The following is an 18,564-nucleotide window of genomic DNA, read 5'->3' on the forward strand; positions in this document are numbered from 1 at the left end:
GAAGGCTGGTGGTTCAAATCCACCAGCCACTCCTCGGAAGGAAGGTTGGGCAATCTACTTCCGTAGTGATACTGCCTTGGAAACCCAAGGAGGGGGTCGCTATGAGTCGGGTCCGACTCAACGGCACATAACAACAACAACATCAGCAGTGAGGGATGAGTAAACCTTATGGAGCAGTTCTACTCTGTCCTTTATAGTCACTATAGGGACTCTGTGAGTCAGAATCTAGTGGACAGCATTGGTTTTCTTTTAAAGGAGAAAAAGTGAGAAAAGATACAAACATGATTTTCATAAAGAGATATACAGAAAACAAAGTACAGAAAAGTGTTTATTTTCATTTGTAATCATGGAAATATATCTTTGTATAATTTTGAGATACTGTTTTAAACTGGTCAGCATTACTTATATACCAAAGATATTTTTCTAAATTAAAATACCAAATGCCATTAAAGACAGCAGTGAATTTTACCAGTGGGTGAAAATAGTTGGCTTCAAGTAGCTCTGTAGATTAGTTACAAGCATTTTGGAAAGCGTTTTGGCACTTCATCCATCGCAAGGGACTTGCAGTGTTCCTTTCATCTAGCAATTCTACTCTTCAGGGATTTATTCTAAGGTTATGTTTCTATACAAACAAAATATTCATTACATCATTATGTATACAAGCAAAAAATAAATACCCAACTTTTAGAAGCTTAATGGTTTTAACTATTAAAAATTATAAGTTTGAATATAGTGTAGAAGTCTGAAAAAATATTTTACCTAAACAGTATATACATCTTGTGAAAGTATGTATACTTAGATAATATGTAAAATAAATATAATTATGATACAGTAGCAGATATAGAGAATATTTTTGTTTTATTCTTAATTGCATTAATTTTTCAGTTAACAAGAAAAACACTAGCAGAGTATTATAAATGAATTTGTAAGACTTTATAAAGTTTTGAAAGATAAACTCTCTACCAAAAACATATCACAAAGATAATAACTATGTTGATATAATTACAAAAAATGTACTTTTTGGTTTTGTAGGATAATTTTCAACAAAAGTTAATTTATAACATTAGCATGTAACTATAATTTCATAAACTTTGAAAGACAGAAACCTAAAGATTGAGGTCAGATGTATTCTAGTTGGCATATTAAAATAATTTCCTATTTAATTAGGAATGGTGAAAAATGAAAAGTATTAATTTGAAGGATATTAATTTAAATATACAAATATGGAAATGAATACTACATTAACTGGAAGAGGGAAAACTTTGACATTTATTAACTGCAATTTTAACTAGAAAATAGTATCCTTTTTAGATATTATAGTGATTTGGCTTTGATTTAATACATGTGTATAGCTTTTATGATTTTGAGAATTCATATATAATTGCTTGAACGATTTTTCTTAGAAAGATCAGCACAAGGCTGGTATCCATGAAGTGGAGGTTAAAGATGTCCCAAATGTCCAAACTACCATGACACTCCATCATTTCAGACATTAACTCCTCCTCCTCTCAGTAATCTCCCCCGACTTGGGGTTCTGTTTTTCACTGTAATGCTTTACAGAGTTCAAAGCCACCCAAGTAATCATCTCACATAGTGGTGGTGGAGGCTGGGAGGCTGGCAGGCTGGCATATACTAGGTTTGTAAGTAGGTCTGGAGAATGCTACCCATTCTCTGGGTTTGATGAACTTCAGTAAGCAGATCAGATGACGGCTGCTGTCCCAAATCCAAAGGTGAGATGACAATGGGCCAAAATGCAGAACCGGAGCAAGCTGAGGGCAAACCTTCACAGAAAATTCTTACATATACCCTCAAGGAAGCTAAGGGTGGTAATTTGAGTTATATCCTCCAGCAAGGTGGGACTCAAGATACATCCCACCTGTTCTGCTCTAACAGCAATAACCGAAGTAGATGACTTTAAACAATCAGAAATTTAAAAGCAATTATGTATTTGCTGACAGCAAATTCCACCACTGAGCCAATTGCCAGTCATTATAGGGAATAACTAACTACCAGCTGCCCAGCCAGCCACATGACCTTAACTACCACACCACCCTAAACAGGCATGGATAATAGGATTTGCAATACATCACCAAATGGAGAACAATGTCTAAAAGGGCCACATCAAGCAATTCACCGCACTATTATATATAGCCTAATTACAGTTACATTGTATGTATGTGGTTGTGTGTTATTTTAAAATCTAAATTTAAAAAATTAGAATAGAATATATTACAGACATACCTTGTTTCATTACACTTTGTTTTATTGGACTTTGCAGATAATGTGTTCTTTACAAATTGAAGGTTTATGGCAGCCCTGCATTGAGCAAGTCCATCAGTGCCATTTTTCCAATAGATTGTGCTCACTTCATGTCTCTCTGTCACATTTTGGTAATTCTCACAATATTTCAAACTTTTTCATAATGCTGTTGTATACTTCATAGGCTGCAGTATAGTGTAAACATAACTTTTACATGTGCTGTAAAAGCAAAAAAAAAAAATGTGTGACTTTCTTTATCACAATATTTACTTAATTGGGGTAGTCTGGAACTGAACCTACAATATGTCCTAGATATGTCTGTTGATATACTATTTTAAAGTCTAAATTAAAACAGTTAGAATATGAAGGAGAATGGTATGTATGTACACACACACACACACACATACACATACATATATTATATATATATATATATAAACAAAGTATATGTACAGTCTATACATAATCATGAAGAGGAAGATATATATTGATCACATATATAAAATGTTCTCATATATGTATAATTATACACACACACACACACACACACACACACCATTCCTTCTTATGATTCTGTTTTAGTTTAGACTTTAAAATAGTGTCCTTATCCTAAACAAAATAGAGTGCATTAGATTTTTCTGAGAAAAACTTAGAGTATAATTTTGCTAAGTGATTCATTTTTGAATTGTGAATTTTATTCCTAGTAAATAATCAACTTTATAGAATGATTATGCTGCTATACTTTCTAAACTGTTGAGCATCTCCCCATTGGAGCACGTTACATGTCTGGCCTATTTCATCTATCAAAGTGATGTGAGAGGTCATGTAGGCAACTGACACGGCAGATTTTTCCTCCACTTGTGATCCCTGGTGCCACAGTTCACTCTGGATGATCTTTCATTTGCACTATCCCAAACTTCAGTGTTTATAATTGACTTGATTAAAGATTATATCACAAGGTTTCTGTATAACTGATTTTTTATAACTGCTCACATTGTACTTTATTCTGGATTGTTGTTGTTGTGTCCCACTGAGTTGATTCCAACTTTTAACAACCCTATATGGCAGAGTAGAACTGCCCTATAAGGTTTTCTAGGCTATACTCTGTTTTCCTTTTTCCCCCAGCCTTTTATTGTGACTTGGATGAAAGTTTACAGAGGAAATCATTTTCCCATTCAACAATCATACACATTTTGTTTTCTGACATTGATTGTAATCCCCCCAATGGAACAGCACTCATCCCACTTCCTCCCTGTGTTTGCCATTTCCATGCATCCTTCTTTCCTATCCCTTGGCTTCTAAACTTTGTCAGCAAAAGCTGCCCTTTTGATTTCATATGGTTAATTGTTCTAAAAAGTATATACCTACCTGATGTTACTGTTCACTTTACAGGCCTAACATTTGGATGAAAGTTGAGCTACAGGGTGTGTTCATTTCTACGGTTGAAGGATGTTTAAGAGTCACAGTCTTGGGGGTTACACCAGTCTCTTCTTCAACCAATAAGCCTGGTCTTTTTTATGATTTAGAATTTTATTCTACAATTTTCTCCTACTCTATTCAGCACTTTCTGTTGTGATTCCTTTCAGAGTAGGGGATAGTGGAAGCTGGGCACCATCTAGTTCTTCTGGTCTCATGGTCATGGAGACCAAGGTTCATGTGGTCCCTTAGTCATTTGGACTAATTGTTTCCATCTATCCTTGATTTTTTTTCACTCTTCTTTGCTCTGGACAGGGAAACCAGTAGTTGCATTAAATGGCCGCTAAAGCTTTTAAGACCCTGGTTGCTACTCAACAAAGTAGAATGTAGAACATTGTCTTTGTGGACTGTTTTGCTAGTTGACCTTGATACCCCGGAGACTATTATCCTGAGCACCTAGACCCAGTGACTCATTCCCTTGAAGTATTTAGTTATAGCTAAGAAGTTTTCATAACTTTGCCCCCTATAAGCTATACTGTATTCATGGATATATTTGTAGCATATGTAAATACTTATAAAGAAATATTCTCTGTTAAACCTATATGTATTTGTGGGTATAGTCCCATTGACCTTCCCACACCTGTTCAGCTTGCATGTCTGTGCATGTATCCACTTATAGATTATTATTATTTTTATTGCAGGATTATGTGTATAATGGTATTTACCTTTATATTTCTTCCACTTCTCTCAGTGTCTTCCTTTGCCTTGATCATTTTGTGCTGACCTTACCCTTATTATATATTGCCTTTCTTTTCACCCAAATTAATGTATGTCTACCCTCTAGTTAATGTTTTACTATCCCTATCCTTCTTATTCTTGGTATCCTTCAAAGAAAGTTTCTTTCAGCATATAAAAATTTTCTGGACTTTTTGCAGTCGTGATCTCATACAGTATTTGTCCTTTTTGTGATCGACTAATTTCACTCAGCATAATGCCCTCTGTTGTTGTTGTTATTTGCCATCGAGTCGGCCCCAACTCATAGCGACCCCTCCTTGGGTTTCCGAGGCAGTATCACTACGGAAGTAGGATTGCCCAACCTTCCTTCCGAGGAGTGCCTGGTGGGTTTGAACCGCCAGCCTTCTGGTTAACAGTCAAGTGCCTTAAGCACTATGCTACCAGAGCTCCTAGGTTCATCCATGTTATGAGGTGTTTCACAGATTCATCATGATTTCATTGTGTGTATGTACCATATTTTATTTATCCATTCATAGTTGAATATCACTCAGATTGTTTCCATCTTTTTTGTAATTGTGAATAGGTGAACATGGCTGTGCACATGAGCTGTATTCTTTATGGAAACAGATCTCCAGGTCTTTTCTCTCAGGGACCCTCTGGTGGGTTCAAACTGCTGACCATTCAGTTAGCAATTGAGCACTTAAACATTGTGAGACCAGAGCTCCTTTTCTTGTGGATAGACCAGTCTAACTAGTCCCTTATATGGACTATATCCTTAATTATAGAATCAATTTTTTTTATCATACTTTCTTTTCTTTTAAATCTATTCATTGTTCAGTCTTGCTCAGATGTGACCAATAATTTTTTTCTGCCTATCACTTAAGAACATTTTCCAATTTGATCTACTTCTTTACTTTCTGCCATGCTCATTAGCTTTCAAACCAGTACTTCCCATTTCAGTCATGGCCAACAAAGTGAAACAGAGACAGACCCAATATTGTAAAATATGAGTGAGCCAGAATGATAGTCAGAATGGGGAAAATTACAGTTGACTGCCTGCTAGAAAGTTAATCTTGAGGAAAGGATCCAAGATGCCAGGCTAGTGGCAGATATGCTCTCCAGACCCTCTATAACAAAGACCCAAAAAAAGACAAGAGAAATTGCTATGGATGACAATCCTGGATCTCAGAACTTCAAATGAAAGGATGAAGAAGTAGATTAAATACCAATGAAAGGAAGAACCTAAATGAAAACAATGAACAAGAAGTGGAAGCTGCCAACCAGCACCACAGAGACATTTTCAATTATTGAAAGCAGTATTCTGATCAGAGCAGGAACCAGGTAATGGACTCTACTTGCCCAGGACTGTACCAACACCAGCACTGGTCATTGGGAGACCAGAGAGATGTGACCTACTCCCTTACCTTGTGCAATGTCCTAGAGACCCGAGGTGCAGTCTCTCCCCCCACCTCCATCCACACAGTGGCTCGTCACACTCCCCCCACTGTCAGTGATGTGCTATTTTGTTTTTTCTTTACCTTCAGCTTAGTTCTTTTGTCTCTTACTCTTTTTTTTCTTTTCTTTTTTTGCTTTCCTCTTTTTCTTCTTCCTCTTCCATTGCCATTTTTCTTTTGTACCTTTGGATTCTTAAAAGTGGAAGCCCCTCCTAGCTGCAAAAGTGGTTAGCAACATCCGCCCCCGCCCCTCCCTGGAGAGGTGCCATGGGATGAGTGCTGCATTCTTGTGCAGCTATGTTTGATGACTGGCATTTTTGCCAGTACTGTGCTGCTTTCTTGTTTCCCCTCTTTTCCTTCTCACTTCTTCCCTCTTCTTCCCCTTGTTTTCATCTTCTTTCTTCTCTTGTTTTTCTTCCTGTTCACTCTCCATCTCTATTTCTTTTTGGTACTGCAGAGCAGATGCCAGCTCCCAATTACACAGTCACCAGCACCTGCCCCACCCTTCTGTGCATGGCAGTATTTGCTCCCATGGAGTGGACTTCGTATTTCTGCTGCAGCTGTATTTGGTGCACATTTACAGAGCAGAGTTTGTTTTCCATTCAACATTACATGTACATTTAGTTTCACTCCCCATTTACCATCCCCAACCCTAACCCAGTTTCCTCCCCTCCCTTCCCAGTAACACCCCCCCCCCCCGTGCCCCTCATAGTTATGCAGTCCTGTGTGTCCTGTATTTCCTCCATGTGAATGTTGCCCCTCTGGTGCCCCATGGTCAATTGCTCCAAGGGATGCATTTCCATAAAGTATGTGGGTGCATCACCCTGGGTTTGATGGTCTACGTGTACATCTTCTTTACTATTGGACTGAGACCCAGCCCCTGGGAGTGAGTTTTATTTCAGGCCCAGAATGTATCCCAGGGCCATAGTATTGGGGATCTCACCAGACTCGATCCAACTAATAATTCTGGTCATTATTGAGTTTTTGGATTTTGTTCCATCTTTTTCCTCCCACTCTGTCCAGGATCTCCAGATTTGATCCTTTTCTGAGTGGTTGGGTTTGGTAGCTGGGCACCATCTAGTTCTTCTGGTCTCGAGGGCTATTGTGTCCTAGGGCTGATTACTTCCAGATGCCCTTGTTTTTTTGCACTCTTCTTTGCTTCCAATGATAAGAGACCATTAGCTGCATCTTAGATGGCCACTTGAAAACTTTTAAGACCCCATTCGCTACTCACCAATGTAGGATGAGAAACAAGATTTTTATGTATTTTGTTGTGCCAATTGAGTCTGGTATCCCCTAATACTATGGCCCTGATTCGGTAAATCCATTGGCTCTCTCACCCAGAGTGTCTGGCTGTCTGTGAGGGAATACTCTATGTCTGTCTTATGTTGTTTCTGTAAGGATTGTGGGTATTTTGTATCACTGATACCTGTGCAAGATTAGCCCCTGAACTCATCTAGTTCTTTACCACTTTGTCTAGCATAAGTAGTTTATAAGTAGAAACCAACCAAGCAGTTTCCCTATGCAATCACCCAGAGCCTCACTTCTCAAAAAGTTCTGTTGGTGGTGCTATTTTGCATGTTGCCACCTCGCACCACGGATTAGCAGGGCCCTCTTTACTAATGGAGGCAGAGTCATCTGCCTTTACGATGAATGAAATTGGAGGGATATAGTTAAGGCAGGAAGGGATAGGAAAGAAGGATGAAGGAAAATGGTAAATACAGTGAGGAAAGTGTTGTTACATTGTGAGGACAGCAATGAATGTCAAGAAACAAAATGTGTTTGTATCCTGTAATGGAAAACCAGTTCATTTTGTCAACTTTTACCCAAATCACAAATTTAAAAAGTTATAAAGAAAATAAAGAAAAAAAGTTAATTTCCGAGAAACATTGATGCCTGTCTCAATGGTGGCAACAAATCACATCACTTTGAATGTGTTGTCACTCTCCATAATCCTGGCAATTATCTAATCTCCCGAATCAGGCTCCAGGAAGGGCTTACTACACCTCTCTGGAATAAGTCCCTTATTTCAGGGCTTTACCCATAATTTTTTCCATTCAGGTTCATCCAAATTTTAAAAACATGAGTCTTTTCCAATATTGCTTCATCAGTCATATTGAGCAGCTTAGAACCAGTTTGAAACCATTTCAAACTGTTTTGAATTCATAAAATTTTTATTCTACTTAGAAGTTTGAGATGTGCTGCCATTCTTCATAAGAGATGACAGATATCAGTATATCCTTTATGAGAAATAACAAGTCTAACTACTATGTTCATGTATTCCTTATTTATTCCATGGTAAAATCTAGTTGAACAGATAGTCTTCTGGTATCACTGCCTTTTTTTTTTTTTTTTTTTTAATATAGGCCTTGTTTTTGCACATATTTGAAATGAATTTCCTTAAAAATTTGGAATGACATTGCTGAAAAAGTTTGATATCTTTGTAGAAAGCTATGTCAAATTATGTTTAAAATTGTATTTTAAATCCAAGGAGAAGAAACACTGGCGCCTGGACATATTTCTGTGCTTTAGGTTATTTGGCCCTTCATTAAGCCCATTATGTGATTATATTGTTGATATTCCATCCTTTTACTTAGGCAATATAACATGTAAAAAAAATAAATAAATGTTTTCCATAAACTATATAAAGTCTGTAAAGGCTTAGCCATAATATCAGGGAATGATCTCTAGTCTCTATTTTTAAAGGTTGTTTACATGTGTATTATCTGTGTTAGGAGTTGTGGTATTGCAGGACTCTAGGGGCAAAATATTGAATAATGCAGGAAGCATCAAAAGAAGATTGAAGGAATACACAAAGTTACTGTACCAAAAAGAATTGGTCCATCTTCAGCCATTTGAGGAGGTAGCATATGATCAAGAACCAGTGGTGTAGAAGGAAGAAACTCAAGCTGCACAGGAATTAGTGAAAAACAAGGCTTCAGGAATTAAAGAATACCCACTGAGATGTTTCAACAAACAGATGCAGCACTGGAGGTGCTTACTTGTTCATGCCAAGAAATTTGGAAGACAGCTACCTGGCCAACTGACTAGAAGAGATTCACATTTATGCCCATACCAAAAAAAAGGTGATCCAACAGAATGTGAAAATTATCAAACAGTATCATTATACCATACACAAGTAAAATTTTGCTGAAGATAATTCAAAAATGATTACAGCAATATATGGACAAAGGATTACCAGAAATTCAAGCCAGATCCAGAGAGGATGTAGAAAGAGGGATATCATTGCTGATGTCAGATGGATCTTGGCTGAAAGCAAAGAATACCAGAAAGATGTTTACCTGTGTTTTATTCACTATGCAAAGGCATATTACTATGTGGATCATTATAAATTATGGATCACATTGCAAAGTATGGGAATTCCAGAACACTTAATTGTGCTCATGAAGAACCTGTATATAGACCAAGAGGCAGTCATTTGAACATAACAAGGGGATACTGAGTGGTTTAAAATCAGGGAAGGTGTGTGTCACAGTTGTATCCTTTCACCATACTTACTCAGTCTATATCCTAAGCAAATAATCTGAAAAGCTGGACTTTATGAAGAAGAATGCAGCATCAGTACTAGAGAAAGATTCATTAACAGCTTGTGATATGCATGTAACACAGTCTTTCTTGCTGAAAGTAAAGAGGACTTGAAGCATTTACCAAAGAAGATCAAAGACTACAGCCTTCAGTGTGAACTGCACCTTAACATAAAGAAAACAAAAATCCTTACAACTGGACCAATAAGCAGCATCACAATAAATAGAAAAAAAAGATTGAAGTTGTCAGGAATTTCATTTTCTGTGAATCCACGATCAGCACCCATAGAAGCAGCAGTCAAGAAATCAACAATGTATTGCACTGGGTGAACCTCCTGCAGACAACCTCTTTAAAGTGTTAAAGAGCAAGGATGTCATTTTGAAGACTTAGGTGCACCTGAACCAAGCCATGATATTTTCAGTAGCCTCATATCCAAGTGAAAACTAAACAGTGAATAAGGAAGATCAAAGAAAAATTGTTTTTGAATTGTGGTGCTGGTGAAGAATACTGAAAATACCATGGACTGCAAGAAGAACGAATGTACACCCAGAGTGCTCCTTAGAAGCAAGAATGGCCAGACTTCATCTCATGTACTTTGGTCATGTTGTCAGAAGGAAATAGTCCCTGGAGAAGGATATCATGCTTGGTAAAGTAGAGGGTCAGTGAGATGGGCAGAACCTCAATGAGATGCATTGGCATAGTGGCTGCAAAGATTGGCTCAAGCATAGCAAAGATTGTGAGGATAGCACAGGAGCAGTGATACTGTTTTGTTCTGTTGTACATAGGGTTGGTATGAGCCAGGGTGGGCTCAATGGCACCTAACAACAAAAAGAAGCTTATTTGTGTGGGAGGATATAAACAGGTATGAGTCTAATATCACATGGATGGATAGGTCCCAGGAAAGTTATGTATATTTTGCTATAGGATATAATTTATTTTGATTTAAGTGGTATAATATGTATTAAAAGAACCATTTTAGAAAAGTTTACTGTTACATTTTGACTGAGTGAGTTGTCATTTAGTAGGCATTTGGCTGATTTGTTGAGAGTTTGGGGGGATTTTATAATGCATATTAGATTTTACAGAAAAGTTTTCTTCAAAAAAAGTTTTCTTTTTTGTTCCTGGTTGAGCTCGCAGATATAATAAGAGTCTTCTTTTTTTTTTTTTTTTTTTTTTTGGCAGGGGGGAAGAAAGTTCTGTTTTCCTGTCTTAAGAAATTATGTTATTTATCACAATAATAACTAAATGTCATTCCTTTGACATAGGTGATAGAAATTACCCAGTCACAAATTTTATTCTTCTGCCTCTAGGTTGGTAGGATAGAAACCTAAGACATGAGAAATAGGACCTAAACTCTTAACTTATACAGATGCTTTATAATTTGCACATCATTTTGACAAAGATTGCTTCTAATATCAGAGTCAGTCCACAAGAAATACCCAACAGCTCTTCCTGCCTTTCATCCTTTCATCCCACTACAGAAATGCATTTCCTTTCTTGTTACTAAAAGTATTGGCCATTTTCAGAGGCTGAAAGGATACTGCTAAAAATGAATACAGATTCACATGAAAACAAGATCCCTATTCTGCTGATTGGACCAGATAACTTTTAAGGCACTCAGGGCACCTGTAAATCAGTTCATTTGCTTATTTTACACTTTATGTCATGTCATTCCTCCTGGGTTTTGAGTATTCATAGATGGCTGTGCCCTTTAAGAGCTCACACTCAAGAAGGGGCAATCATAATGTAAATAAATAAGTGGTAATTCAAGATGGCATGGTTTTATGTGCTTCAGCTACCTCTACTTGTGGGCCTTCAAAGAAGGCTTGCTCAAGAGTGATAACTGCTTGGGTTTTGAAAAGTAACCAGTCTTCTATAAGATGATGGTAGAGTGAAAGTCAATGTAGAGGAAGTTGTTTACCAGAGGAGTTAGAGAATGTCTGGTTTGTATGGCTAAATGCAAGACTTTAGTTTTCCTAGAGTTGTGAAATATACAAAGTATAAGTTGTGAAGTACAGGTTGTGAAGGACCTATCTACCAAAGCATGAGTTGGACTGCTTCAATTAGAAACTCACTTCTGCCACTGTATGCAAAACTTTGTCTCTGTAAGCCTCAGTTTCCTTTCTATAAAATCAAGAAAATCACAGTACCTTTCCCATAGGATTTCTGTGAGTATTGAATGGGAGTATCATTATAAAACACTTAGCCTGGCAAATATTAATATTGGCTGCCTTTGAAAAATTATTCACAGTTGAAGAGTTTAAGTGGCAAACATAAATAATAGGATATAACACAACTAAAAGATGGACTGCAGGAAGGACAAGAGAAAGCAGGACAACCTGGGAAGATTCTATTGTAATAGTAAAGGAATGATACAGCAATATCCTATTATCTTAGTTATCTAGTGCTGCTATGATAGGAATACCACAAGTGGATGGTTTTAACAAACAGTTTTGGAGACTAGAAGTCCAAAATCAGGGTGCCAGCTCCAGGGGAAGGCATTCTTCTCTGTTGGCACTGAACGGGAACATTCTTGTTTCCTTTCAACAGGCTCACCATTCCTTGGAGATCTCCATGTGTCTTGGCATCCATCTTCCCCTGGGTCTAGGAGATTCTTAGCACAGGGACCTTAGATCCAAAGGACACATTCCACTCTCAGCTCTTCTTTCTTGGTCGTCCTAAAGTCCCTCCCTCTCTGCTCAATTCTCTCTCCTTTTCTCTTTTGTAAGATAAAGGGTAATGCAGACCACACCCAGGGGAATTCCCACTAATCACTTCAGGGCAGTGACCTGAGTAAGGGTGTATTACATCCCACCCTAATCTCCTCACAACTGGCTGATCACATCAGATCACATCATGGGGGATGATTACATCATTACATTACTGCTAAATTACATCATTACAAACTGCCAAGCCACTGAGAATCATGGCCAAGCCAAGTTGATGCATATTTGGGGGTGGGGGGGCGGAACGACACAATCCAATCCATGACAACTACTTATATAAAATCATTAGCTAAACATTAAAATATCATATTTAGTTCACTTGGCACTATTTATGTTTCATCTCTGGTATTTTTTTGTGAAACAAATAATGTTCTTTCAAGCATTTCTTTTCAGAAATTTTAACTAACACTACCAAATGAATACACTTAAAAATTACTATAAATTCATCAAACTGCATGACAAACAAATAATGTTCAAATTTTAGCTGTTGTAAAGTTTAGAGTGGTTGTATTTATTTTATCATATACTTTGAAAATTTAATTATAGGCTACAGGTCTCAGAGTAGCCATGAATTGTGTTAGATAGTCTCTGAGATAGATAATCAGAGTATGGACTCTTCTTTCTGTATACTTAGAGTGCTCCTAAGTGAAAACTGTAGTAAATATAAAGATAGGTAGGAAGTTAAAAGATTCTATTTGAAATTACTTTGTCCTTTGCATTATGTAGGTGTTTAATTTATTCTATAAAGTTAGAATTAACCCTAACTATGAAAGGGACCTCTGGTGGTCTAGTGCCTAAGGCATTTGACTTCTAACCAGAAGGCTGGTTAGAATCCACCAGCCACTCCTCGGAAGGAAGGTTGGGCATTCTATTTCCGTAGTGATACCACCTTGGAAACCCAAGGAGGGGTCGCTATGAGTCAGATCTGACTCCATGGCAATGTGTTGAGTTGCGTTGTTATGAAAGGATAAAGGGAGCTTTTTTACAAATGAAACATTCCAGCACTTAGAATCAATTATGGTGTTTGAGATAAGCATTTAAATTTATATATCCTTTACTGTATATAGAACTCAGCTGAACAAATGTATTTTTTAAAATCTGATGCATAGTTAGTACTAAACAGCTCACCCTACACTTCTGACCTGACCTAAAGGAATCTACTGCAAAGATGTCTTAGAGAGACTACCTTAATAATGTATGGATCCTCACTTAACTAAATGTCCTAAAACAGATTATTCAGGAACTAGTCATCTTGGTTAGGTGCAAAATCAGGTAAATATGCCCTACTTATTCTTTTCAGTGGTATATTACCCTACCTCTTTTAACTTTAATGTACAAATTTATTTTGCTTATGAAAATTAAGTGGTTCTCCTTTTTTGGCTGTGTTTGTTCCAACTAATACTACCAATTTAATCTATGCCTTTAAAAATTCTCTTTAGTGCCCCAGGTTCTTCAAAGCTGTACAGCATTCATTGAGAGATACGGCATTGTGGATGGAATATATCGTCTCTCTGGCGTTGCCTCCAATATCCAGAGACTACGGTAAACTCTTTTGTGACATTTTTCTTTTTCATTCCTAATACACCTTATTTAAGTGAAATTATTTCAAAATTGAGTTACTTACTTTCATAGCTATAATTTTCAGTAACATAGTTTGGATAAGATAAGAAATAAATACCCATATTGTTTTCTGTATATATTTTCTTAACCGGCCTGTCTTCATCTATGTTATCAGGAAAGCATGCCATCTTAACTTCTTTACTACTTCTATTCTGTCTCTTTATACTGTTTGAACATTGAGAGATTTTTTTAACCTAATGGCATAATTTGTTGTTGTTGTTGTTGTTGTTGTTATGCCGTCGAGTCGGCCCTGACTCATAGCGACCCCTCCTTGGGTTTCCGAGGCAGTATCATTACAGAAATGGCATAATTAGGTTAAAAAAATCTCTCAATGTTCAAACAGTATAAAGAGAATAGAAGTAGTAAGCTCTGGTAGCATAGTGGCTAAAGCACTTGACTGCTAACCAGAAGGCTGGCGGTTTAAACCCACCAGCCACTCCTCAGAAGGAAGGTTGGGCAATCCTACTTCTGTAGTGATACTGCCTCGGAAACCCAAGGAGGGGTCGCTATGAGTCGGGGCCGACTTGACGGCACATAACAACAACAACAACAAACAATGGCATAATGGATAAGGCATTTGACTGCTAATAAGTAGGTTGGTAGTTCAAACCCATGAGCCACTCTGTGGAAGAAAGATGAGGCAATCTACTTTTGTAAAGATTTACTGCCTTGAAAACCCAGTGGAGGTTCACTGTGAGTCAGAATCGACTCAATCGCAGTGGGTTTGGTTTTGGGTTTTATAACAGTATTAGAGATAAAATTTACATTATAATTATTCTTTTGTTTATAATTAAAAATTTTTTGAGTATTTTATTGTGTTTAAGGAGAGTTTGCACAGCAAATTAGGTTCCCATTTAACAATTTCTACACGCATGACTCCCACCACTCATCTTTCACTTTGTTGTACAGTGGGGGCTTCTGTGTTGCTGTGGGGTTGGAAGCTATGCCACCGGTATTTCAAATACCAGCAGGGTCACTGTTTTGGTTACCTAGTGTCTCTCTGACAGGAGTATACCATAAATGGGATGGCATGAACAAACAGGAGTTTATTCTCTTATAGTTTGGGAGGCTAGAACTCCCAAGTTCAAAGTGCCAGACTCTAGGGGCTGGGTGAAAGCCCCTTGACCTTGGGCTCTACCTCTTGCTCCCAGCCCGCTGAAGCAAAAGACATCTCTTCACTCAGGCAGCTGTTAGCTGCTAAGGCTGACAAACCCAAGGTCGACAAGTGAAAAGGCACAGGCCAAATTTACCAAACCACACACTGGGCCTTTGATTCAAGTCCATTAAAAGTCCCAAGATTGGCAGAGCATGGCAGCCTGCCGAACAATGACTTGGCTACGTGTAGGGTCCAGGTGTCCCCAAAAACTGGAGACCTTCCTCAAAGTTGCTTCTTATATACTGGAAGCAGTCCACATGCTAAGTAAATTCCACCATGGAGTTAATTACCAATCTACCATGGGGAATAACTACATCTAGCTGCACAGGCACTCAACACCATCTTTAACTACCACAGTCACCCATAGTGGACAGGTTCAGTGGAGATTCCAGACTAAGACACACTTGGAGGAAGAAAGGGACTGTCCACTTCTCACATAATTGGCCAGTGAAAACCTCATGAATAGCAGTGAAACACTATCTGATATACTACTAGAAAACTTTATGAATAGCCCTGAAACATTGTCTGATACAGTGTCAGAAGATAAGCCCATCAGGTTGGAAGGCACTCAAAATGAGATTGGGGAAGAGCTTTCTCCTAAGAGTAGAGCCAACCTTAATGATGTGGATGTAGTAAAGCTTTTGGGATCTCCATTTTCTGGTGTAGCACAACTCAAAATGGGAAGAAACAGCTACAAACATCCATTAATAATCTGAACATGGAATGTGCAAAGTATGAATCTAGGAAAATTGGAAGTTCTCAAAGATGAAATGGAATGCATAAAGCTCAATATCCTAGGCATTAATGAGCTAAAATGGACTGGTTTTGGCAATTTTGAATCAAACAACCATATGTTTTACTATGCTGGGAATGACAAATTGAAGGGAAATGGTGTGGCATTCATCATCACAAAGAATGTTTCAAGATCTATCCTGAAGGACAGTGCTGTCAGTGATAGGATAATATCCATACACCTACGAGGAAGACCAGTTAATATTACTATTATTCAAATTTATGCCCCATCCACCAAAGCCAAAGACGAGGGAATTGAAGATATTTACCCACTTTTGCAGTCTGAAATTGACCAAACATGCAATCAAGATGTGTTGATTAACACTGATGATTGGAATGGAAAACTTGGAAACAAAAAAGAATCACCGGTAGTTGGAATATATGGCATTGGTGATAGAAATGATAGTAGAGATAACATGATAGCATTTTCCAAGACCAACGATTTATTCATTGCAAATACCTTTTTTTCAACAACACAAACAATGGCTATACACATGGACTTCACCAGATGGAGTACACGGGAATCACACTGACTACATCTGTGGCAAGAGGCGATGGAGAAACTCAGTATCTTCACAGCCAAAATAAGACCAGGAGCTGACTGTGGAACAGACTATCAATTGCTCATATGCAAGTTCAAGTTGAAGCTGAAGACAATTAAGACAACTCCATGAGAGCCAAAATATGACCTTGATTATATCCCACCTGAATTTAGACAATTTAAAGAATAGATTTGACTCATTGGACACCAGTGACTGAAAACCAGAGGAATTGTGGATTGACATCAAGAACATCATCTATGAAGAAAACAAAAGGTCATTAAAAAGACAGGAAAGGAAGATGAAAATGGACATCAGAAGATCCTCCGTAACATGCCGTTGAATAGAGAGTAGCTAAAGCAAATGGAAGAAATGACAAGATAAAAGAGCTGAACAGAAGATTTCAAAGAGCAGTTTGAGAAGACAAAGCCAATTATTATAATTAAATGTGCAAAGACCTGGAGTTATAAAACCAAAAGGGAAGAACATGCGTGACATTTCTCAGGCTGAAAGAATTGAGGAAAAAATTCAAGCCTCGAGTTGCAATATTGAAAGAGTCTGTGGGTAATATATTGAATGATGCAGGAAACAGCAAAAGAAAATAATAGGAATACATAGCATCACTGTACCAGAAAAAATTAGTCAATGTGCATTAATTTCAGGAGGTGGTATATGATTAGCAACCAGTGGTATTGAAGGAAGAAGTCAAAGCTGCACTGAAGGAATTGGCGAAGAACAGGCTCTGGGAATTGATGGAATACCCACTGACAGGTTTCAGCAAGCAGATGCTGCACTGGAGGCACTCACTTGTCTATGCCAAGTAATTTGGAAGACAGCTACCTGGCCAACTGACTGAAAATATCCATATTAGTACCCATTCCAAAGAAGGGTGATCCCACAGAATGTAGAAATTATTGAACAATATCATTAATAATTCAAAAATGGTTGCAGCAGTATATTGACAGATGACTTCCAGAAATGCTAGCTGGATTCAGAAGACATGGAATGAGGGATATCATTGGTGGTGTCAGATGGATCTTGGCAGAAACAAAGAATACTAGAATGATGTTTACTTAAGTTTTATTGATTAAGCAAAAGCATTCAATTGTGTGGATCATAATAATGGACAACATTGAGAAGAATGAGAATTACAGAATACTTAATTGTACATAGACAAGGAGGTTGTTCTTAAAACATAGCAAGGGGATGCCACCTGGTTTAAAATCAAGGGAGTGTGTCAGTGTTTTATTTTTTCACTATACTTATTCCATCTGTATGATGAACAAATAATCCAAGAAACTGGACTATATGAAGAAGAATGTGGCATCAGGATTGGAGGAAGACTCCTTAACAACCTGCAGTATGCATTTGATACAACTTTTCTTGCTGAAAGTGAGGATGACTTGAAGCACTTATTGATGAAGATTAAAGACTTCAGTCTGCAGTATGGATTACATCTCAACATAAAGAAAATGAAAATCCTCACAGCTGGACCAGTAAGCTGCATCACAATAAATGGAGAAAAGATTGAAGTTGTTAAAGATTTCATATTACTTGGTTCCATAGTCAACACTAATGGAAGCAGCAGTCAAGACATCAGACGATGTATTGCACTGGCAAATATGCTGCAAAAGACCTCTTTCAAGTGCTGAAGAGCAAAGATGTCTCCTGAAGACTAAGTATGCCTCACCCAAGCCATAGTATTTTCAGTTGCCTCATATGCATGTGAGAGCTGGACAATGAATAAGGGAGACCAAAGAAGAGCTGATGCTTTTGAGTTGTGTTGGTGAAAACTACTGGAAGTACCATGAACTGCCAGGAGAAGTACCAAATCTGTCCTGGAAGAAGTGCAGCCGGAATGCTCCTTGGAAGCTAGAATGGCCAGACTTTGTCTCCTCTACTTTGGTCATGTTGTCTGAGGGATCATTCCCTGGAGAAGTATATCATGCTTGGTAACGTAGAAGGTCAGCAAAAAAGGGGAAGGCCTTTAACGAGATGTATTGACACAGTATCTGCAACATTAGGCTCACATATAGCAAGGATTGTGAGACTGGCAATAGTACTGGGCAGTGTTCTGTTCTGTTGTGCGTAGGGTTGTTATGAGTCGGAGCTGACTTGATGGCCCCTAACAACAAGAATACACATTACTCAGTGATATTTGTTACATTTTTCATAATGTGTCTGCAAAAACGGCAAGGAGGCCATATATTCTGACCTCCTCTAATTTCACAAGAGAAAGACAGGATTACCAGCAGTAACCCAAGGCCTATTACTGCAAGGCCAAACATGCTGCCTCCCTCCAGCCCTTTCACCAACCGTTC

At 37.9% G+C, this 18,564-nt stretch overlaps 1 protein-coding gene across 1 annotated transcript in view; it reads left to right on the forward strand.

Moving 5' to 3' along the window:
* Positions 1-18,564, forward strand: part of ARHGAP32 (Rho GTPase activating protein 32) — a 511,643-nt gene that overhangs the window by 467,920 nt on the left and 25,159 nt on the right. Inside the window, exon 13 of the mRNA XM_042783085.1 lies at positions 13,576-13,678. Within this exon, the coding sequence (XP_042639019.1) occupies positions 13,576-13,678 (103 nt within the window). The remainder of the gene's footprint in view (positions 1-13,575; positions 13,679-18,564) is intronic.

The sequence above is a fragment of the Orycteropus afer genome, unplaced genomic scaffold, assembly GCF_000298275.1.
Source record: "Orycteropus afer afer isolate SDZICR_OR568_19922 unplaced genomic scaffold, OryAfe1.0 scaffold00649, whole genome shotgun sequence".
Taxonomy (NCBI): Eukaryota; Metazoa; Chordata; class Mammalia; order Tubulidentata; family Orycteropodidae; genus Orycteropus; species Orycteropus afer.